We start from the raw sequence: 24,144 nt of genomic DNA, 5'->3' as shown, positions 1-24,144 counted from the left end.
TCTGTGCGTACGTGCAAGTGTGTGTGTGTATTAGATCTTGGAATTCGGAATGACTCATTTCTGCTGCACTTTCAAAAAAAAAAAAAAAAAAAATCTGAACACTATTAAAAAATAATTCATTAAGGTCATGGTGATGATTTGGATGAATCGCACGATTGTGTGTGACTCTTTCATTAGCTTCCATTGTTTGGTCCATTTCAGCATATCACTCAATGATACCTCCCTCCGCGCCTTCTTATCACGTTAGGCTGTCCCTCTCCTTTTTCCCTGCATCTTGACAGTAGAAAGTTGGATACGAGTCACCGGAGATGCGGTCACGGTTTCCCGAACGTCTCAAACGACATCCCCCCACGCGCCCGAAACACAAGTAAGCGGAAAACGCAAGAAACACGCTTTTGCTGACAAAATCCATTTTGTATGCTTTTTAATTTTCACCTCAGGAAATTTCTCATTTAAAGCTGATAAACATCCATCCATCCATCCATTTTCTTAGCCGCTTATCCTCACAAGGTTCGCAGGAACAAACAAACGCCACAGCTCGAAATAATCCATAGAGTCAAAAAATAGTCCACGACGGTCCAACCATTTGCAGTCAGCTTGTTGTTGTGTGTCGCCTAGACGAGGAGGCGGAGTGGAACTCGCAGATCGCCCGGCTGCAGCTGCTGCTCGATCAACTGGAGTCTCAGGTGCGAAACCTTCCTGACCCGTCCTGTCACAATGCAATATCCAATCCACAAAAACAAATAGTTTCACCGCCTGTCAATTGTTGCACAGCGTGGTCTCGCGCATACTTTTATTTCATCTACCTTGTTGCCGACTCTGATGTTCCAGCTTCATCCGGGAAGGCCGAGCCAGCCGCCGGCCTTGTCGGCCGGGGTGGCTCATTTTCGGCGCCGAGGTGGGCCGCCTTCTGGCGTTGTTCATAGCCGTTCATCTACCTTGTTGCCGACTCTGACGTTCCAGCTCGTTGCACATTAAAGGTCCACTTCAGACCTGCCGCTCATCTACTGGAGCTTCTAAATTTGCCTTAAAGGTCAAGTGTCATCCCTTGTCGACAAGGCCGGGAAGGCCGAGCCAGCCGCCGGCCTTGTCGGCCGAGGTGGCTCATTTTCGGCGCCGAGGTGGGCCGCCTTACGGCGTTGTTCATAGCCGCCGCCGTCTGCGATGAGCAACACCACCGAGCCGGTGGGCTTTACGGTGTTGTCGTCGCACGCGGCTGAGTGCACCATTGTCGGCAGAGTTGTTCAGAGCCGCCGCCGTCCACGAGCCCGACTCGGCAGCCTTCACCGAAGCCGTGACCGGCGGATGCAGCGCCTCGGTTGGTTCATTTTCGGCGCCGAGGTGGCTTATCATGCAGCCGAGCCGGGCTGCTTCACGGCGTTGTCGTCGCACGCGGCGGAGTGCGCCATTGTCGGGAGCGTTGTTCATAGCCGCTGCCGTCTGCGGGCCGACGCGACAGCCTTCGCCGGCGAGCCCATCCGACGCGCACATCACCACGCCTGTCATACTTACGCGGATCTTTTGTTACGTTATGAGAGACGGATTACGTGGTCCGCCCCAAACTCTTATTTTTTTTTTTTAGTAGCTCTATACACACCTACTGGTCATTTGAAACCCACAAAGTACCCGTGCAATCCATTTTTCACGATGAACCGGGTCACTTGCAAACTTATGAAGGGTAAATCCATCCTCCCGAGTGTTCGAGCAATGCCCAGCAATGCAACGAGCCGGCATTTTGGCGAACACGAAGGAACAAAGAGCGACCTTCCCGGAGGTAAAAAAAAAAAAAAAACGTCGGGTCCACGTCGGCTGCCGTTTTTTCATAAATAACATACTAAAAATCATCCATTTCACAACACTTGACCTTTGAACAAGTGTGTTATGATTCCTTATTCTTATCTAGTTATTTATTCATTCTCCTTTTTAAGGGTCCCAAGTTGGAGCCCCTGAAGGTGGACACTCCCGCATCCACCGCCGTAAGTCAAAACCCAACAGAAGAAGTCACCGACGGCGCGAGATTGATCAGTTTGTAAAAATGCTGACGTCCTTGCAATGCTGTGTTGTCGGCTGCTCAAGGGCCTTGAGGCTCAGGGCTGTTTCACACCGTAGAGAGGGGATCAGGCGAGTGGCGGGAATGTAACGGGACGGACAATCAAAATCAATTTACTGAAATTGCTTTCGAGGTCCACTTGTGGCGCCGTAAGCGTTCGGAGGTGGACTTTATGTTTGTGCCTATTCATTTCGCACTCACTGACTCGCGTCGACTGCGCCGCCTGGTGGGTCACCGGCCTGAAATGGAGACGATTTTCCTCCTCTGCTTTTTATTGGGCCGGTTTGATCAACACAGAGAAGTGTATCAAACAATTCATTATAACTCCATCCTTCCATTTTCTTTGCCGCTTATCCTCACGAGGGTCACGGTGGTGCTGGAGCCCTCTCCCAGCTGTCATCGGGCAGGAGCCGGGGTACACCCTGAACTGGTTGCCAGTCAATCGGAGGGCACATGGAGACAAACAGTCGCACTCATAATCACACCTAGGGGAAATTTAGAGTCTCCAATTAAAGCATGTTTTTGGGGTGTGTGAGGAAACCGGGGGCGGCATGGTGGCTCAGCTGTAAAGTGTAGGCCTCACAGTTTTGAGGACCCAGGTTCGATCTTGGCCCCCCCCTGTGTGGAGTTTGCACGTTCTCCCCGTGCCTGCGTTGGTTTCCTCCGGGCACTCCGGTTTCCTCTCTATGTGCCCTGCGATTGGCTGGAAACAAGTTCAGAGTGTACCCCGCCTCCTGCCCGTTGAGAGCTGGGATAGGCTCCAGCACTCCCCGTGACCCTTGTGAGGATAAGCGGCTAAGAAAATGGATGGATGGATGGATGGATGGATGGATGGATGGGGAAACCGGAGTGCCCGGAGAAAACCCACGCAGGCACGGGGAGAACATGCAAACTCCACACAGGGGGGGCCAGGATTTGAACCCGGGACCTCAGAACTGTGAAGCCAGTTGCGTCATAGTGCCACCAAAGAGCAATTAAAAAAGAAAAAGCAGTCACACAGATCAGTGAATCCATTTTCAGTGGTAACCGCGGTGACGGTTATACTCAGGTAATCGACGTGGATGTCGATGTCGTCGTTAAATGTTTCCGTGCCGAACGGAAGCCGATAAACGTTCTGAACGGAGGACGCGGTCTGAGTCGCTCGGCTGATGCAGCCCCGAAATTTTTTGACGCGTGGATCTCGATGCCAACAGAACATTCTGCTGCTCCAGAGGAAGATGGCCGTGAACGCCAGCGATGTGGACAACTTCCGGAACGTTCTCAAGAGCTACGTCGACGCGACGGCAGCCCACTCGGATAACCTGCAGTCAGGAGCCTTGTTGTTGTTTTTAAACCTGGTTTTAAAATATTACGCAGCAATCATGTCAAGAAGGAAAATATTTTACTAAAATATGGCTGCCCTGCAAATTTACAAAATGTTTTCCTCAATTTATGGTCGCTCATAGTAATGTTTGGACGATTGGGAGCAGTCTGCCGTGCGTGTTGCTTAAAACATCGCAGATATTTGACGTTTTGTATCTGTTTGTCGTTCTTTATTCCCATCAGCGTATCCGTGCAGAAGGTTTCGGAAAAGTCCTCTTATGTGATTTACGAGTTCTGGCGAGACCGGGCCTCCTGGATGAGGTCAGTGTTGCCGTTCAGCGTCTTTGTGGACCAACGGCTGTGTGGGATGTTGTTTGCATTCAATTTTCAAGCATTTCCAAATGTCACGTTTTTTAAAATCTGATATTTTCTTTTTCCCCAGCAACCTGCAATCCAGCAGCAGCAAAGACTTCCAGCGCTGCGTCATCAACATGATGGAGGACACCGAGGCGGTGTCGACCATGTTGCTCCCAGGTGAGGGCAGCCCGTATCGAATGTGACACATTTTTCTCACATTTGGTGACAATCGGACAAAATCTGGGGGACTGACAAAATGATCCCAATGTGGCCGCTTCAAACCAAAAATGGCAGACTTCCTGTTGTCCTTTCGGGTGTAGTTTCTTGAGACCTTTTTTTTTTTTTTGTGGGTTTCAGTGCAAGTGGCACCGGCAACAAGTCAAAAAATCTCCAGTTTCTCAAAATTTAGCATCGGGGATGACTTGGAAAAGCTCAACATGGGCCAAAAAATGAGACGGCATGGTGGAGCAGCTGGTAAAATGCCTGCCTCACAGTTCTGAGGTCCCGGGTTCAATCCTGGACCCACCTGTGTGGTGTTTGCATGTTCTCTCCGTGCCTGCGTGGGTTTCCTCCGGGCACTCCGGTTTTGTCCCACATCCCAAAAAGATGCAACATTAATTGGACACTCTAAATTGCCCCAAGGTGTGATTGTGAGTGTGGCTGTTGTCTGTCTCAATGTGCCCTGCGATTGGCTGGCCACCAGTTCAGGGCGTACCCCTCCTCCTGCCCGTTGTCAGCTGGGCTAGGCTCCAGCACTCCCCGTGACCTAAGTGAGGATAAGCAGCAAATAAAACGGATGGATGGGCCAAAAATGAGTGCCTGGAAAACAAAATGGCAGTGTCTTTTTCAGTATGGGTTATTGAGACATTTTGCTAAGGCTTTGGTCATGATAGACAGGCCTCCCAAATTTCATGTTCCGGCTTCTTATCCATCCATCCATCCATCCATCCATCCATTTTCTTTGCCGCTTATCCTCACGAGGTTCGTGGGAGTGCTGGAGCCAATCCCAGCTGTCAACGGGCAGGAGGCGGGGTACACCCTGGACTGGTTGCCAGCAAAGAGTCGCACTCACAATCACACCTCGGTCCAATTAATGTCGCATGTTTTTTGGAACGTGGGAGGAAACCAGAGTGGCCGGAGGAAACCCACGCAGGCACGGGGAGAACGCGCAAACTCCACACAGCCGGGGCCGGGATCGAACCCGGGACCTCAGAAGTGTGAGGCCAACCCTTTACTAGCTGCTCCACCGTGCCGCCCAAAACAAACTAAAAACAAGTTTGGGTTTTTTTTCAGCTTAAAATGTCCACTTGAAATCCAATTGGCCGTCTTTGTGTTTCCTGGGATGGGTTCTCGAGACATTTTCGTGGATGTTCTCATGTATCGCATTCCGACCAAATTTCGTTCTGATAACAGGTCGCAGTGCCAAATTACAGCCTACAATTTTCATTTGGATGAACACAGTTGGAAAATATTATGTTTCTTAATATGTCAAATCACTCAAAATGGGCAATTAAGTCACTTAAGAATAGCAAGAATAGTGGGAGTGAATGCGCCGGTGCTAACCCTTTTTTTTTTCTTTTTCTTTTTCTTCTTTTCATCCCCGCAGCTTCCTGGTGGATTCTGACTAACAACTGAATCCACACGCGTCACATCCACTGCCTACGAGGATGTCTCACGGACGCCGGCGCATCAACCGAACCCACCCACCTGCATGGTCGCACACGCACAGTCGGGAGGATTGAAACCGCATCCATTTGTTTGAAGGCCACGTCGCCAACCCTGCCTGCTCCGGAGAGCTTGTTGTCATCTTCAGCTGCTCATTATTCCGCTTTGAGACGAGCTACACAATGGGCATATTGTGTAATTACAGTATGTCGCTTGTGGAAAACATCTAACCGTCGAATATGCATGACGATACTAATCATAATGAATGTGTTTTTATATAATATGGAGTACTAGTATAGCTATATGTGCATTATATTGCGGGAAACGGCGGTTCAGATTGATGTTGCCTTTTTTAAGACTCGCTAAAATGTACGTACGGTAAGTTGACTTAAACGCATTGGACCTGACTCCACATACAGGACTGCGAAAATTAATTACCATATGTAACGTTTGTGACTGCGAGGTAAGACAGCGACGATGACGCCGATTTCATCCCTCACAATTTAACTGCTAGCTGGTCCAACATGAACTACGCATCCTGCCATTCACCGTAATTCCAGGCCTACAGAGCGCACCTGTTTATAAGCCTCACCCAGTATATTTGTAAAGGAAATACTATTTGGTACATACATAGGCCGCAGCTGTGTAAAAGCCGCGAGTGCCCACATTGAAACCTGAGATATTTACAAAGAAAGAGGGTACACAGAGAGTTTAATGCTAGCACCGCTGCGCGTTAACGCTAACGTCACTGCGCTAATGCTAGTGCCGCCGCGCTAACAGGGTCGTTTAGATAAAAACATGCTGGTAAAAATCAGGGCGGCATGGTGGGTCAGCTGTAAAGTGTTGGCCTCGCAGTTCTGAGGTTGAGGGTTTGATCCCGGCCCCCGCCTGCGTGGAGTTTGCATCTTCTCCCCGTGCCTACCTGGGTTTTCTCCGGGCACTCGTCCCACATCCCAAAAACATGCAACATTAATTGGACACTCTAACTTGCCCCTAGGTGTGCTTGTGAGTCTGGCTGTTTGTCTCCATGTGCCCGGCGATTGGCTGGCAACCACTTCAGGGTGTACCCCACATCCTGCCCGTTGACAGCTGGGATAAGCTCTAGCACTCCCGGCGACCCTTGTGAGGATAAGCGGCTAAGAAAATGGATGGATGGATGGATGGCTTAGTTGGACACTCTAAATTGCCCCGAGGTGTGATTGTGAGGGCGACTGTTTGTCTCCATTTACCCTGCGATTGGCTGGCAACCAGTTCAGGGTGTACCCCGCCTCCTGCCCGTTGACAGCTGGGATAGGCTCCAGCACTCCCCACGACCATTGTGAGGATAAGCGGCAAAGGTAAAAATCACTGAGACACGGCAGTAACACGCTAGCGCAGCGCTAACATGGCCGGGCTGGTAAAAGTCACTTCCTCGGCACATATATTCCACCGGTCTCAGTCTTACCTTTTCCGCTCGAGCGGCCCCCTGCGGCCGTTTGGAAAAAAAAGCACAAATTAGCCGCGTCGCCGCATAAAGTTGAAAAAAGTTGCGGCTTATAGGCCGGAAATTACGGTATGTTGATGAATTGAGAAGACGAATTAAGAAAGAATACAGAGATTTGTTTCGGAACTATTTTGAAACTATTTCAAATTGCGAATTTATTAGTACAGTACAGCAAATAACTCGAGTTCCAACACCGAGTGCAAGGTGGCTCAATGGCCCATTGTATGTTTCAGCTGAGCAAGATTGTATGACTTTTGATTTAGAATTTGTTTATCCGAAGGAACGACCTCTTAAAATTTGGCGAGTGGCTCAACTTGCTTGATTTTTGCCACAGTGAACTCGGGACTAATTTCAAACTCGCGGATTCCGTAAAAGTAAGTGACCACAAATTGCACCAGATATTTTTGCACTAGTGTGCACACAAGAGCTCGATCAGCGAGGATTGCCCTAAAATAAGCTTTTTCATTCCCCGCGTAAATTTGGTGTCATACTATGTGAAAATCGGCAGATCAATGATGTACAGTACTTAATTTTAACACATCACGCAGACAGAAAAGTCCGATGAATGGTTCCTGTTGTGTTCCGGTGCTGAAAATGGGCCAAACTTGTACGGAAACTAAAGTCTGTTGAATAAAACAGCAAACAAACAAACAAAAAATTCTTTAAGTTTATGTGTGAGTGTACATGTATTTCATTTTTGTTATTCTACTGTTTCCTCACTCGCATGTGTACTTATATCCCATAATATGTTTACTTATATCCCATAATATAAAAACAAAACGACTTCCGAAAGTGCATAAGCAGCAGGGCAAAAAGGTGCCCGACGACATCTGTTCTCCTCTTTTCTTCCTTCTTCCATCTGGCCCACGTTTACACGCAGAGGGAGGAAATTGGAGCTCGGTAAACAGGATATGTGCCAAATCTGAGCAAAATATGTCCCCTTTCCATTTTTCCTTTTGCGTTACAAACACATTTTTTTGCAGCCACAAATCTGGCGCTCTAAAAAAGTTGCTTCTTTAACCGAAACTGCACTTTTATGTAATTATCCCGAAAAATCGAATTATAATTATTTATAATATAATTTTAATGATTTAACAATTACAGCTTGGTTTTATATTATCTAGATACTCAAAAAGATCCTTTGAATGAAGTCATGAATCATTTAAAAATATTTTATATATGTACTAAAAATATGTGCATAAACATTAAAATATAGCTATAGTTTATCTCAGGATATTAATTTGTTTTGGGTATATTTCATTTAAAATCGTTATTCTTGTTCTTCTATTCTTCAGAGTGCTGCAGCAACCTCTGGCGGACGGTGGTTGAATGTGCACATTCACCCTGAGATCCAAATGAATAACTAAAGATGTTCAGATGACACCATTATAAACAACAATAGTATAAAATATAAGTATAGCAACGTATGTACATTTCCAACCCAAAGTAATGCTTGAAACCCGAATCTGAAGCTTTTAGACGTGGTTTGAAATGCTAAAACCTGCTTGTTAATTTAATATTGAAAGAAAATGAATTGAAACGCTGATTTGGATGATAGATAGATAGATAGATAGATAGATAGATAGATAGATAGATAGATAGATAGATAGATAGATAGATAGATAGATAGATAGATAGATAGATAGATAGATAGATAGAGATAGATAGATAGATAGATAGATGATAGATAGATAGATAGATAGATAGATAGATACTCTGTAATTAGTCTTAAATGAAAGCGATACAATATTCTGTCTGTTTCTTCTTGTCACCAGTAAGTGTCACTGCTGACCAAACAATTTGGGCTGGCCAATGGTTGCGCTTCAGACAATACTGCAAGCAAATACTGTAAGCTTCATTCATTCATTCATTTTCCAAGCTGCTTATCATCAAGAGGGTCAGGGGAGTGGTGGAGTCTATCCCAGCGAGGAGGTGGGGTGCACCTCAAACTGGTTACCAACCAATTGCAGAATATAAAAAAAAAAAAAACATCCATCTATTTTCTTGTGCTTATCCAAGGTCGGGTCGCGGGGGAAGCAGCTTTAGCAGGGACTCTCAGACTTCCATCTCCACAGCCACTTCCGAGGGCATCCTGACGCATTCCGAAGCCGGCCAAGACGGCATGTCCTGAGGCATCCCCAGGGCCTCCTCCTGGTGGGACAGGCCTGGAACACCTCACCAAGGATGCGTCCAGGAGGGGGCATCCTAAACAGATGCCGGAGCCACCTCATCTGGCTCCTCTCAATGCGGAGGATCAGCAGTTATACTCTGAACCTCACCCGGATGACCTTGCTTCTCACCCTCTCTCTAAGGAGAGCCCAGAAACCCTGTGGGGAACTTATTTTTGGCCGCTTGTATCTGACCTCTTGTTCTTTCGCTCATGACTCACAGTTCGCGACCACAGGTGAGGGGTGGGTGAGCTTCACATAGGTGAAACTCTATTGGAGGTAAGACGTGAAACTCCTTCTGATGGGATTCTGCCAGACGTTCCCAGCAGATCCTCACAATACATTTGAGCCTGGGGCATCTTGCCCCACCATCGGAGCCAACTCACCACCAAGTGGTGATCAATTGACAGCTCAGCCCCTCTCTTCACCCGAGTGTCCAAGAAATGCATCTGTAAATCGGATGACACGACCACCAAGCAAATCCTCGAACAGATTGCAGCACCCTCCAGCAACCCCTCCAAGGACTCCAAAAAGGGAGGGTGTTCTAAACTGCTGTTTGATGGCATCGGCAGGTGGCAGGACTCGTCCCCCCCACCTTAAGGCGGAGGGATGCCACCCTCTCAAGAGGACTGGTCCCAGAACCCAAGGGGTGTGTGGAGGCAAGTCCGAGTACATCTAGTCAGAACTTCTTGACCTCACACACCAGCTCGGGATCCTTCCCTGCCAGAGATGTGACATTCCACATCCCTATAATCAGTTTTCTAGCCAGGGATCAGATCACCAAGATCCCTGCATTCACCCACTGGCCAGTTCACAGTGCACCCGAACCTTACGCCCCCTCCCACAGGTGGTGGAGTCATTGGAAGGGGGGAGCCACGTTACCCTTTCAGGTTGTGCCTGGCCGTTCCCCTTCGAGCCCCACTTCCAGGCCTGCCTCCAGAAGAAAACAGTGAGAACTAATTACAGCGACCCACCTGATCGGATCTCAACCAAACAAAATAAGAACATTCGGGTGATCAAAAATCCAATCTTCTCTGTCAAAAAGGAATCAGAATTACATTAATTTTTTTTTTAAAAGTTTGGAAAAAAGACCACACAGGGTCAAATCCAGTTACACATGTTCGTCCTGATCCAACTGGAATTAATATGTTTCCTTTATAAACTCAAATACAATCCATGTAAAACAATCAAAAAACTCACACCATCAGTTTTAAGACAGGTATTTATTCTTCCTAAAAACTCAGGAGGGGGTTAAGGGGAACATTTAATGTTTTAAATTTATGATCTATAAGTTTTCTCATCTCTCCAGTGACTGCAATTCTAGGTTCGTGACACACTACTGCGAATTCTATTTACGTACAAATTCTTACGATGTTGCTAGCCTCGAACCACCCTCGCGCACAGCTTACAATCATGTAATAACAGTTTGGGTCCACAAGGCAGTGCAACAGCATCATTTTTATTTTTGGAAGAAAAAAAAAAAAAAAAAAAACGATGCGGGAAATGGCTCCACGAGAATGATGACTTTTATACTCTCTGTAAAGCAAAATCTGCACACTGAAATGATACATTTCATGATAATTTTATGGAGTTTACATATTCTCGCCGTGCCTGCGTGGGTTTAAAAAAAAAAAACATGCAAAATTCATTGGACACACTAAATGGGGGCGACGGTTTGGCTGCGATTGGCTGGCAACCAGTTCAGGGTGTACCCCGCTTCCTGCTCGTTGACAGCTGGGATAGGCACCAGCACTCCACGCGACCCTCGTGAGGATAAGCGGCTAAGAAAATGGCTGGATGGAAAACCCTTGCAAAATAAGTTCGCCTGTCCGTGTTGATAGCGCTGGAGTCAAACCAGTGGCCCGGGGGCCAAATCCATCCTGCCATCTTATTTTATGCGGCCTTCAGATGCATATCAAAATTGCTAATCATGCTACAATGTATTAAAGTTGAGATATTGGAAGCATTTTTGTTACCAAGCCTGGAGCAGTTAAAAACTTTTTTTTAAGAGGCTTCTGATTTTACAAGCAATTATTCATCAATTTGCTGCATATCTCGAATTATATGTGAGGAGAATTCCTTCATACGGCTTCAACGTCACAATGGGCCTCTTAGGGAAGTCCTAACTACGGTGTGACCGGTGGCAAAAATGACTGAGCCTATCCCAGCTGACGTTTACTGCAATATTGCAAACTGTATGCGCAACACTATCGTAAGTAATGGAACAGTTGATATCTGTGTGTGTGCCATTGAAGACTAATTAATATCCGATAGAGAATATTGTTTGAATATTGGCAGGAAAAGTTAAAGGCAAATGTTCACTTCTTGATGGTTCTTTCCGAACCCACTGTGTTACAAACCTGACTCTAGTTCCTGTTTTCGTCGATTGCGGAAGGTACCGACGCCGTTTGCCGCTGTGACGGTCTGAGCGGTCCCCCGTGCTGAAAAGTCTCCTTGTGATGAATGCGCATCCGTTCCTAACAGGGGAACTCTGGGTACGTAGCCGACGTTTACTGGGAAATCTACCGGTCTCATAGTTCCCCTTCTTCTACATAGAGGGAGCTAACGTACGTTATAACCTAACCTTAAAACAAAAATTGATAAATATGATATTCACATATATGTACGTTTGCTGTGTTCGTCTTTCTAAGACGTCCATAGCGAACGTGAACACTCGGCGACAAGTTGTCGAATGGCACATGTTGAAGCATGGATGGGGATGTTTCGGAATGGATGGAAGTTTACAAAACGTAATATAATAAAAATAAAATAATAATTAATATACGTGCATGCGGATTACTGAGAGAGACTCTGCAACACCAGATGTGCTCAGACCGTCACACTGGCGTCAACTTAAAAATTTGCCAACTTCAGAGATAACGTATATTCGTTTTCTTTGCCGCTTATCCTCACAAGGGTCGCAGGGAGTGCTGGAGCCTATCCCAGCTGCCAACGGGCAGGAGGCGGGGTACACCCTGAACTGGTTGCCAGCCAATCGCAGGGCACATACAGACGAACAACCATTCGCACTCACAATCACACCGAGAGGGAATTTAGAGTGTCCAATTAATGGTGCAAACTGGAGTGCCCGGAGAAAACCCACCCACGGGGAGAACATGCAAACTCCACGCAGACGGGGCCGGGATCGAACCCGGGTCCTCAGAACTGTGAGGCTTTACGCTTTACCAGCTGAGACACAATGCCGCCCAGATGTAACACCTAATGCTAAATCTCTCAATATCTTGAAGGGGGGGGGGGGGCGTATAACAGCATTTTATGCTAAAAATAATACAAAGTAACCCATTTTCCAAATTTTAAGTGCAAAGGAAAAGCCAGTAATTGACCAACTTATTCACTTGCGCATCAAAAATACAAAAAGCATCCTGAAAAAGTCCATCAGAAAAGGGAGTTCTGCTCTGAAATCACACATTTGCTTGCATTTTGCTGACACAGCAAAGGTAAAAAGTTCAACCAATGTTGTTGTTATGACCAATAAAAGCGCTGATCATAAGCTCAGTAAAATCTCGTCTGGCAGGTGTAAGGAGGACATCGGATGTAAACTTAGCAGGCCTTTCCTCTTCGGGAGAGGAGTGAAGCAGGGGTTATTGTTGCTCTGGAAAATGTATTGGTCAAGTTGTAAAAACAGCCTGCCCTCCCCTCCAAAAAAAAAAAAAAAAAAAAAAAAATTAGGGGTGAGGGGAACCGGAGCTGTGGCCTGCAGATGAACCCATCGGGGACTTTGCTTGGCGGGGTCATTCCAAGTTCAGGTCTTTCCCTTGCTGACTCTGCGAGAGCGGAGGAGCTGTCCATGGCTGAAGGGGGCCTGCTCTTGACGGCCTCCAGCCCCTGCTGCCAGCCCCCCCCCCCGGGGGCCCTGAAACACAAACCCGTTTCCAGCGGGGGTTCTGTTGAGTGTGGGGAGTGTACTGGTGGTGGTGGTGCTGCTGCTGCTGTGGGGGGGGGGGGGTGGGGGGGGGGGGGGGGTGGGGTGGGAGAAATAGGTAAACGCAGGTCATTCTAAGGGTCGGAGGGTGAAGGCGAGCCACCTCTGACACAAAAGTCATATTAGTAAGTCAATTATGTTTTTGATTTTGGGATGCCGTTGCAGTGATTCTCATCCGTAGCTTTACAAAAAATATTATTCCGAATACATGTCATCAAACCATTTACTAGTCTCCATTTATTTAGCTTTGATATTTTTGATTTTTTTAAAAAATATGTTTCCAAGTATTTTTTTTTTTCAAATAATTCCTCAAAGAATTAGAACTACATAATACTCAATTGTAGAGATGTAGGCCGGCAGAAGTGTGGACCTGATGGGGGTCGGTCCGGTGTCAGTAATTTCGTAGACAATCGTAGCCCGGCGGATCTGACGGTGGAGAGCATGTGTCACCGCGGGAGTGTTGACGGTCGACGTCAATTCGCAGCCAATCAAAGCGGTCGCTCTCAATCCCTTTAAACGTGGCTCAACTGAACGGGAAGACCACGGCGGGAAATTCCAATCCACACAAGTGATCACTTTCTCTCACCATGTGGCTATCCAGAACATATGCTGGTGACTTAAATATGTCCACGGAGTTCTCCCTGCGTCAACTTCACCAAAATTGCAAGACCACCAACCTACTTTGCGCTATTATTTCGACGCGGTCTGAGCAGGCGTGAGTATAGCTCGGCTTTCTTCCGCCACGATGTAACTGGCAGGCTAATTAGCCTAGCGCTTGCGCAAAAAAGAAGATCTGCCGGAATTTTTTGACCCACAGCAGATGCGATATCCCCAAAATAGCCGTCAACACCGTTAAACTGTTTTTACTGTTTCAGCTATCCGATTTGTTTGGTCATGTGACGCACTTTGGACTCTGGTATAAGTCGCCCTTCCCCTGCTTCAACAAGAACTTGATCCCCTTTGCTCGCATCGGCAGTTGCACAACGCAAAGCCAACGTTCATTTAGCCAGCTTGCCCTGCCAATACCCCTAAAGTACGCCTTCCCTTCGGGTAGCCTTCTGGCGTCACCGCTTTAGAGCGCCTCGTGGTCGGCCACAAGTGCGCGCGTGTCATGGAGAGAAAGATGGAAGTACAAAAAAGGGGGAGGGGAAAAAAAGTCTGGCTTTACAGACAGCGTGTGGGCAGGGCTTCGTGCTTCCGTGACCACTTTCGAGTGCCTGTTGTGACAATGTGGGGAAATATTAATGCAACATTAATTGGACACTCTAAATTGCCTCAAGGTGTGATTCCAAGTGCGGCTGTTTGTCTCGATGTGCCCTGTGATTGGCTGGGCACCAGTTCAGGGTGTACCCCGCCTCCTGCCTGTCGACAGCTAGGATAGGCTCCAGCACTCCCCGCGACCCCCGTGAGGATAAGCGGTGAAGAAAATGGATGCATGGATGTCCAGTTTTTGCTGTACAAAACAATCATGAAAAATACACACAAAAAGAAGAAAATAATAAAAATAATCATTAGAACTACCTCTATTTTCTTCCACAATAAACACGGGCAATGAATATGCAAACAACTTTATACATATTTCAACGTCTGACAGTAAAACCCCCGAAAATGAACTATAACAAATAAACAGTACGCATTTTAAATATTACACAGGTCTGAGTTGACCTGAGCGGATTAATTTTCCCTTTTGGTTGAAGTGAATTTAATTACCCGGCAATCGCTTCCTTTATTTAAATGTCTGTGCCACAAATTTTTCACAGTATTTCATTGGCTAAACTTTTGCTGTCATTTGCAGTTGAAGTGTTTCTTTTTTTACGCCGACACGACAGAACATTATTTGCGTTAATTGGGTAAATGCGCACGTTATCAATCACTGTATTTACCCAACATCAGGGTGGAACAAAAAAATAGAAGCGGGTCATAAATCATAGAGAGAGGAGTAATGTATGTCGACTGAGCGAATGGAATTGCGGAGAGTCAAAGTAAGTAATTGATGCCTCCCAGAAATGTTTATGATTGCTGATATTAGAAGCCAAGATAACCCTAACCCTGGAATATTCTTTCAAAATCGTCTGACGACTCAGACATTAAAAACAAGTCGCTCACTGTTTGAGCTCAGCAGGACAAAACTGGCAACCCAGGCTAAACTTTGCTACTCCCCCGCCATACAAAACCTGTCCCTCAGTCAAAATGTATCGCTTCAACACATACCCGTACTTCCTTGAGACCAACGGACCTTTCCAACCTGTCAATCGCTCGTACAATAATAGCCAATCAGATAGCCACATTGTCTTAACACGCCCCTCTCGCCGTATTATCCCACAAGCGATGCTGATTGCCAGTAGTGTGCGCTTGGAAAAGTTAATGTTACAAAGAAAATGGTCCTCAGATGCGCTTGGGGAACTAGCTTACAAGGGGGCTGGTTGATTCATTTTCCAAAGCCTAAAACACAGTTGACAAAGTGTCTACATTGGATTAAGGCTCGAGGAAGAGCGCACGTACAACTCGATGTGAACAAGAGCAAGCACAAGGCTGTATGTTCGAAGGTAAGTGAGGGAGAAATATCTTCTCGGAGTTTGATTGAATTATTATCAGTGCTTTATATATTGCAGGAGAATAACTTTCACTTTGTTAGTGTATCACTGACCTGCCGAACGAAGTGTGTAATGTTTTATGCCGAAGAGTCGGGTTAGGGATACGTAAATGCGCGATGTCATGCAAGAGAAATGTTAGCCTATTTCTGTCATATCGGACTTTTAAGACAGAGCACTGGATTCGATTACGAGCCAAGTCAAATGAATACAGCCACTCACTTCTAAAGACTACAATGATATTACTCGTGATCTTTCCAAGTAAAAAAGTACTCCCCCTGCTTTACATGCGCAGTACGATTCCACTATTTTATCCTCTTTGATTTCAATATGAACTTTGTGTTTTTTAATCGATCTTCAACATTTCGCTGTAACTCTTACATTGCGTCCTGCTCCGTCCAAAATCTTAATTCCGCGTACATATCCTCGCGTGAAATAGTTGCGACCTATCTGTAAAACTCTCTTGGACCGGTCTGACGCATTTGGGAAAAAAAAACATACCGCAATATTATCTGGAATACGCAGTAGAGAATCAACTTCAAACCTGTTCTGTTGAATCACCATTGTGGAAGCTTTAAATATGGCTTTTAAGGGTCTTTCTGAAGTGGCAATGAATAAATAAGCAAATGACTTTGTCAGCAAATAAATGGATTGACGTTCCGCAGAAGAAAAAGAAAAAAACCCTGCAAATATATAGTGATAAAAACATCTTTTTGTGGGTTTAAAGTGTCTTAAAATGCGGCCATGTGGCGAGCTGCAAGCATTTGGAACAATCCCCAACATGTCAAACGAGGCCCATCTCTCACTGGATAGCTACAGAGCAAACGGCAAGTCCGGGGTGGCCAACTCATCAGACAATTTGCACAGGCCGCCCAGCGTGGGGGCCTTTGAGTGGATAAGTGGTCCCTCCCATAATGTCAAGCATCAGCCTGAGTGAAAGGTTGGCAGGGAGTTAATGACACGCCAACTGGTGGGGTTTGAAGACCCCCCCCCCCCCCCCCCGTGACATTTTGGATTTTTTGCTTGACAGTCGGGGAAGTGTTTGTTTATTGGGGGATGCGCCGGTCAGCGGTGACGTCGGACTCATTCGAGTTGAGATTATTGATGAGTCAGTAAACTCAGCTTTACTCATCCAAACGGAGCGTCTCCCGGGCGGGAATAATAAACCCTCCCAAATCAGAGAGGGAAGTGAGGGATGAAACCATCCCTGACTCATTGCAGGGGACGAAGAAAACGTCAGCGTGCAGCTCAACAACATCCTGACTCTGTGATGTCGACCTTTATGATTCACTCGCAACAGTCGGTGCTGTGCGCGACCGAGCGTGTCCCGGACATGTTGGACTGGATATGACACACGTCATGAAATTCGTGACGGGTCGTTGTGTAAACTTTCCGGGTTGTTTTCGTTACCACTATCGGGGGAGGTGGTGACAATCATGACTTCCATCTGAGCTTGCTATCGACCCTTTTTGGACTACTTCTACCGTGCAAGGTGATTGTGATCTGGAGGAAGCAGCAATTGTCACGTTTGATATCTATGCGGGGCTGATCGTACCATTTACTTTTTCAACCGTGGATGGTTTCTATTTCTTTGTAACACTCACAGGCGCGTTTACGCGAGCCGAATTCACAGGACGTCAGGTGTAATCAGGCCCACGGCCTAGCTTGGATTGCCTAACCCTAACCACTACCCTAACCCGAAACCTAAACCCCCTTTTGGTAGTGAAACTCAAGTTCAACTTTGATCGCCTGAGGAACCACACGGACAAGACGCTACTGCTGAAAATTGGAAAAGGACTTGACAAAGATCAACACGGTCGAAACGTTGTCCGTTTAGGGCATACAGGAACCCGTCCAGCAAAGCAACTCTTCGACCAGATTTTAGGCCTCCAGGGTTGTAATTCCTTTTTGCTGGGGAGGCCCCCCCATCTTTTTCTTCCTTTTTTTTTTGGTAGAGAGAGAATATTGGCTTGTGTTTTGCATCAGTTGTACTTCACTTCTTTCATCCACTTTTTGTCAACCTTTTTTTGACCATATATCTGCATTTTTTTTTCCTGCATTTTGCCTTTTTTTTGGGCAACCTGCATTGTTTTTGTGTCTCATTCTTTTGTGGGTGAATCCTCCCCCCCTGTGTAAGTGCTTTTTTTCCCCACCTCGTACACATTGTCTCTCCAAAATAACAAATTCCCACCAGGTTTTACACTGCAAAGACTTGTTGTAACAACCGTGATGACGCACTCGAAGGCGTCGTGAGGTGGGGCCCGGCCCACATGCTGTCGAGCGCCACGGGCGTCGCCGCGACCACCACCGCAGGGGGGCACCGCCTTGAATTGGGCACAGGAGAATGGACCGTGCGTTTCGTTCCCGTCCTGAGGGAAGGGGCGCTTGCCCTGGACACCAGGATGGGAAGGCTCAGCTTCCCCTACCTAACCCTAAACCTCCTTTTGGTAGACCAACCACAAATTGGAAGTTAATTGCACGATTGGGTGGCGCTTGGTGGTAAATAAAGAAAAGAAAACAACTACAACAGTAAACCATCCACTTCCTATACTACTTCATTCGTGTGGCGGTTGAGCTGGAACTGATAGGCGAGGTCCACCCTTGGACTGTTCACCAGGGCGCATACTCCAAATGCAATCTATGATTCTCAGTCATCAACTTTCAGTTTTCAACTAAGCTACTGTGCATGTTTTTTGGTGCGCAGGGGGGGGGGGGGGGGGCACAGCAATACCCAGCGAAAACAAACGTAGGCATAGGGAGTAAACCTAAACCTTTTACGCAGGAATGCCGGGATTCAAACCCTGCGAGCCATTCAGCGACTGTGCTGCTGCAACTTGAACCAATTTAACTGATAAGCGCTGATATTCTGCGACTCTTTTCTGAGTCAGCATTTATATTTCCCTTAAATTCAAAAGATTCCATCTTAATGACGATTGTTTTTATGAGTGCGCTTGAAGGGGTGGGGTTTGGGGGGGGGGCTCGTCATTTCCAAAAGCCGATAAGCATGTTAGGGACGTCTGGAATTTCAAGACGCTTTGTCTGTACGTTGGCGGGCAGATGCCAGCAGACAGAGTGTCTTGTTGACAAGAGTGTGATAGAAATGGAGAGCGAGGAGGAGGAGGAGGAGGAGGCAGGAGGGGCAGGCGAAGTAAACAGCATAAAGGGAGAGGTTGGGAGAAGTTGAGAGGGGAGAGGGAGGGTGCGAGGGGAAGTTGGAGGGGGCACAAAGGGGTGGAGGTGGGGGCGGGTTTGTGAGCTTGGTTTCTGTTCATGAGCAGAGGACCTCCCCATGAACTGTGCAGTCGCGAGCCGGGTCATTGGGGCGAGGTTGTCAGAGCGTGCCTGAAACAGTACACCCAGGGGTTCAGCCAGAGTTCACACACTCGGCGTGCAAGATCCATGTCCCTCTGCCATGCAGCACACGCACATACACAAACACACGCACACTCTGTCCTCACATATGTGTGTGTGCGTACCGCAAATAACCAGCACGCACGAGAGAATCCTGCCTCGGGCCTTTTTTCGGGTTCGACCAAACAGTGTCGCGACGCGCGTACGGTACGGGTGACGTCTTGTTTTCACACCAGCGCTGGCGAGGTTTACATAGAGGAGACACGTTCAATGTAAATACGCATGTGAGGAAGCGAGGGGACTTTCGGAGGTGCTGGAACCGAGCGAGACCGCGGTCCTCGCCGCCGCTGACGGCACTTTCGGCGCAAAACGCAAGCGAGAGAGATTGTCTTTAATTCCGCTCAGTGTGGTTTTAAATAGGAGAGGCCACTAAGCCAGATTCCCCTCTGAGTGACTGAGCTCTTTGTGGGAAAGCCGTCTGCTTTATTCCCATTGAAGACGGGCTTGGCCCATTGTCAAACCCGGAGCTTGACCTGGCGTTGAACCCGATTGTCAAACTTGCCGCGCCGCTCGGGGACTTTGGCGGCGGGGGAGCGGAGGAGTTCCTTTGGCCGGCCCAGGTTAACGTGTTTGTCATTTTCCCAAGTGTCGTGACTTCATAAGCCGCAGTTCATTTTGTTTTCCTGTCTGAGTGTCTTTTATGAAGGCCTTTTTGATGATGGCAACCTTCCGCTCTCTCTTGCACGGATTATGTGTCATTCTAAGGTTTTTTTTTTTTTTTTTTTTTTTGACGGACGGGCCCAGCTGTGGCAGTCAGGCGCCAGAGCACCGCGCCCTCCAAGTCCGAGGCAGACACAAGGCCCGGGCCCAGAACAATCCTGCCTTTGTGGATCTACTGGAAATCATCAGCGGCATCCAAATGACCGTAAGCTTGCAGATACAAGCCAGATGTTGGAATTCCTCGACTCAGTTCAATCTCAGTCCAGTCTGGCTCATCCGAGCCCGGCAGCGCAGCAGTGGCAGACCGGTGGGCGGGTCTTCGGGAATTATTCTGTTACATGAAACCCGCGCTCATCTTAATACTCGCTTCAGCTTTCGGAGGAGGAGTGGGGGAGCCTGAGTTTGTCACTAAAAACAACTTTAAATGACTCACAACCTCCGGCAGGACACAATTCTAAACTGTGAGGGCAGCAGTCACGAACTCATCGGCTGTATCAGGAAATTGCTTTGGTTACAGGCCAAATGAATCCAAATTTTGAGTCAGTTCCCATATTGAAAAATTACATTTAGCTGGAGTTACTGGCGTAAACGTGGCCAATTGACTTGGTTGTGGTTCCTGGAAAGTTGTGAAAATCCAGCTCCCGGAGTTGGTGTCACTGAGCCAGATGAAATCTGGCCCACGTGTCGTTCATGAGTAGACAAACCAACAAAATCTCCAGAAAAAAAACGAGGAGTTTTCCATTATGGTATGAATCGGCCATTTTTGGGCCATTTTGATCATTTTGGGGGTCTTTCTAAGACTGATTCATCCTCGAGATTTCATCTGATTTATATCATTCGATCCCGGCCTCACCTGTGTGGAGTTTGCACATTCTCCCCGTGCCTATGTGGGTTTTCTCCGGGCACTCCGCTTTCCTCCCACATCCCAAAAAAACATGCAACATGAATTGGACACTAAATTGCCCCTAGGTGTGATTGTGAGTGCGACTGTTTGTCTCTATGTGCCCTGTGATTAGCTGGAAATCAGTCTAGGGTGTACCCCGCCTCCTGCCTGTTGAAAACTGGGATAGGCTCCAGCACTTCCCGCGACCCTAGCGAGGATAAGCGGCGAAGAAAATGGATGGATATATCAAAGTTCAACCATGTATATACCACACAGAAGGTTAACGTCAGTGCATGTGTAAGCATGGTTGCAAATCTTAATGAAATCAAACAAACACGAGATTACTAAAATCAGATCTGGACCAAAAGTGTGTGCTCGAGTTCCCACTTGAAGAGACTGAAAAACATTTCGGAAAATGGTACGACTCCAACTTCTTGAACCTTTTGTGTTACCCGGTGCACGAAGCGAGTTCTCAGAAGGCGTGCATGAAGGATTTGGGTGTGGAAGAACAAACCCATCAAACACTCTCGGGATGAGCTACCAATTGGCGGAAAGCAAGAAAACCCTTGATCGGGTCCAGCAATAGTAAATTCTGACGTAGAAATAAAACACAAAAATCCACTGAAGCATTTTGTAGAACGTCTAAAAAGAGGAGTTGAAGTTGCCGACCCATTCCAAGGCTTTTCATATGATGAGGTATGCTGTCAATTGACCACACAGAAGCACCGCGCTGATGCGTAAAAGCCAGCGTGGAACAAAACAACCAAAATTACGCACATAATGAGGCCCCCCACACGTCTCGGACCGCTACGTAAACTGAAGTGAAGCTCCAGAAAACAAGCAGAAATGTGCCCGCCGTGAGGTTTTGCCGTATGACATCAACGAGTCAGACCCATGCTGACTGGAGCCTTTCAGAACAAAAGGGGGGAGGCTTTAAGGCTCTCCCGTGAACCCACATCCTCTCCGCAGAAGGCCGAAGTAACGGCTCTCCAGAGGGATGCTTTCATCCTGACGCACACGCGATGTGTTTGGTCTGTTTCCATTTAGCTAAAAGTTCAGGTGTAGTTCACCGAGGCCGCCCGCCTGCCCCACGTGACCCGCACCTCGGCGCCGGGGAAGACTTTGTTTGTGTAATAGAGCTCTGCGATCTCTCTGCGGCTCCCGTGTCAAGAGAACTCGAGAGCGACGTCTGTGAAGCTTGTCATTTATCCGGCTCACGGCTGCCCGAGGAGGTTGAAGTGAGGGCGCGCCGGAGGAGTGGAGCTCGTTCTTGACCTCCGTCCCCGTGAGTGGATGAAAGCACTCCCGCACTCTAAAGACGGCAGTAACTCAGATATGTGGCGCTCGTAGTAATACTCGTGATTTAACCTTCAAGTTTCGAGCAAGTTACTGCGGTAAAAATAAAGACAACCTGTCCCCTGCATAATTGTATGCAAGTCAGGTCATTACTTGTAGGGAGCCTATCTCGTGCACCCTCTTCTCTAACACTCACTGTCCTCATGTCCTCCCTCACCCTTTTCTTTGGTCTTCCTCTCGTTCTTTTGCCTGGCAGCTCCATCCTCAGCACCCTTATACCAATTTCCTCACTCTCTCGCCTCTGGGCATGTCCAAACCATCGTAGTCTGCTCCATCGAACCTTGTCTCCAAAACATCCAACTTTGGCTGTCCCTCTAATGAGCTCATTTCTCATCCTATCCAACCTGCTCGAGAACCTCAACATCTTCATTTCTGCCACCTCCAGTTCTGCTTCCTGTCGTCTCATGAGTCACTAATCCGTACATCGTGGCCGGCCTCACCACTGTTTTATAAACTTTTGCCTTCATCCTAGCGGAGACTCTTCCGCCACATAGAACACCTTCCGCCAACTGTTCCACCCCGCTTGCACCCCTTATTTCACTTCCTTACCACACTCTCCATTGCTCTGTATTGTTGACCCAAAGTATTTGAAGTCGTCCACCCTCGCCAGCTCTTCTCCCTGGAGCTTCACTCTTCCTCCTCCGCCCCTCTCATTCCCGCACATATATTCTGTTTTACTTCGGCTGATTTTCATTCCGCTCCTATCCAGTGCGTGCCTCCATCTTTCTAATTGTTCCTCCGCCAGATCCCTGCTGTCACTGGAGGTAATAATTTATAAAATACTATTCAGTCACAAGAGACATGTGCACAGTAGCCACTTTTCACGCATTATATCTACCTAGCATTACCAGCATTCACAATGACATATTTTCAATGGTCTCGATCATGGCTAGAACTTCAGCGTCTTGTCACATTAATGCCTAACTCACATCAAGCTAACATTGTTAAGTTTGACCAGATACCGGTGACCCAAATTGTGATGCTAACGTAACTTACCTGTCTTTGTGAGGGTTAGCGTTAGCGTAAGGGTTTTATAGTGAGCGATGAAGCTCGCTAGAGTCATTATTGTGTCTCTTACCTTTGAGTTTTGAAGCTTTCCGTCTTGTCGTTCTCTTTTCCCAGATTTCATCAAAATCATTATTCTTGAATCCAAACGTAATCATCCACATAGCTCCCACCATGGTACTCATTTCATGTGGCCCCGTGCACGGCGTTGTGGCATACTGGCAGGTTGCTACAAGAAAAAACAAAGAAAAACCAGATAAATGGCACTTAAAGAAACCAAACGAACAAACAGAAAAATTGGCAAGACTCATCAAGTCAAGCGGAGTCTCATAAATACCAAGTCAACGTCAAATAGTCTTTCATACGTTTCAGCTCATCAAGTCCAAAAATTGTCGACTTCAGTCTTACTTGATTCAGGTGACTCGACTCCTCCACCTCTGATGTAGTCTCAATGACACACATTCACACAAAAAAATTATAGATCCAGTTTCCTCACAGAGGGTCACAAAGACAACATAGATTTTTGACAACATAGATTTATGATTCCAGCGTCGCTCTGTGTGCTCAGTTGCATTGGAAGGTCACTCATTTGATTGAGAGGACGCAGCTCATCTCAAACATCCCAGAGGGGGAACCAGGAGGGACGGATTCAAAACCAAAGAGCAACCAAATACAAAATCTGAAGGTTTCATTTTGTTCTAAGAATTGGCAGATGACGTGGCAGTGCGTCAATTAAAAGTCCAACTGAGAACCCAACCAGTTTATTGACCTTGTTGTCTCATCTGTTTGATTGTTTGGGGGAAAAAAACAGACAAACACAAAACCACACCACGAGAGACGACAGGCAACACTACATGAAAAGGAAGACGTGACAAATGACAACAAAGAAACGACAAAAGATTGAAGCGACCGGCCAACTAATTAGCAAAGAAACTGAGGAGCGGCTGGAGCGAGCTGATTGGTTGACACAAGGAGACACAAAATTCCTAGCGAACAGATGAAAATGACATAACAGCATGCAAATATGTCCAGCCATCCATTTTCTTAGCCGCTTATCCTCACAAGGGTCGCAGGGAGTGCTGGAGCCTATCCTAGCTGTCACCGGGCAGGAGGCGGTGCGGTGCGGTGCTAAACCCTGAACTGGTTTGCCAGCCAATCAGAGGGCACATAGGGACAAACAGCTGCACTCACTATCACACCTTGGGGCAATTTAATGTGTCTAGTTAATGTTGCATATTTTTGGGATGTGGGAAGAAAGCCAGACAGGCAC

General features: G+C 47.1%; 1 protein-coding gene and 1 long non-coding RNA gene across 7 annotated transcripts in view; one reads left to right on the top strand and one right to left on the bottom strand.

Moving 5' to 3' along the window:
- The window catches only part of necab3 (N-terminal EF-hand calcium binding protein 3), a 28,821-nt gene extending 21,323 nt beyond the window's left edge, over window positions 1-7,498 (top strand). For 4 of the 6 annotated variants that reach the window (XM_061833275.1, XM_061833276.1, XM_061833273.1 and 1 more), the window contains 7 exons: window positions 282-367; window positions 619-686; window positions 1,929-1,976; window positions 3,244-3,356; window positions 3,596-3,673; window positions 3,795-3,886; window positions 5,316-7,498. In XM_061833275.1, coding sequence (XP_061689259.1) covers window positions 282-367; window positions 619-686; window positions 1,929-1,976; window positions 3,244-3,356; window positions 3,596-3,673; window positions 3,795-3,886; window positions 5,316-5,344 — 514 coding nt within the window. In that variant the 3' untranslated portion in view covers window positions 5,345-7,498. Of the gene's footprint in view, window positions 1-281; window positions 368-618; window positions 687-831; window positions 1,006-1,928; window positions 1,977-3,243; window positions 3,357-3,595; window positions 3,674-3,794; window positions 3,887-5,315 lie in introns of those variants that run through there. The other 2 variants (XM_061833274.1, XM_061833278.1) reach the window with 2 other exon arrangements.
- A 4,465-nt stretch (window positions 7,499-11,963) lies between these two features.
- Window positions 11,964-23,398, bottom strand: LOC133507538 (uncharacterized). Its single transcript, XR_009796841.1, has 3 exons — window positions 23,283-23,398; window positions 22,948-23,103; window positions 11,964-12,975 (listed from the first exon to the last, which is right to left on the bottom strand). It is a non-coding gene; the product is annotated as an uncharacterized LOC133507538 (long non-coding RNA).
- Window positions 23,399-24,144: the final 746 nt, after the last annotated feature.

The sequence above is a fragment of the Syngnathoides biaculeatus genome, chromosome 10 (assembly GCF_019802595.1).
Source record: "Syngnathoides biaculeatus isolate LvHL_M chromosome 10, ASM1980259v1, whole genome shotgun sequence".
NCBI lineage: Eukaryota > Metazoa > Chordata > Actinopteri > Syngnathiformes > Syngnathidae > Syngnathoides > Syngnathoides biaculeatus.
The sequence above is the reverse complement of the archived record's forward strand: the minus strand, read 5'-3'. Positions and strand labels throughout refer to the sequence as shown.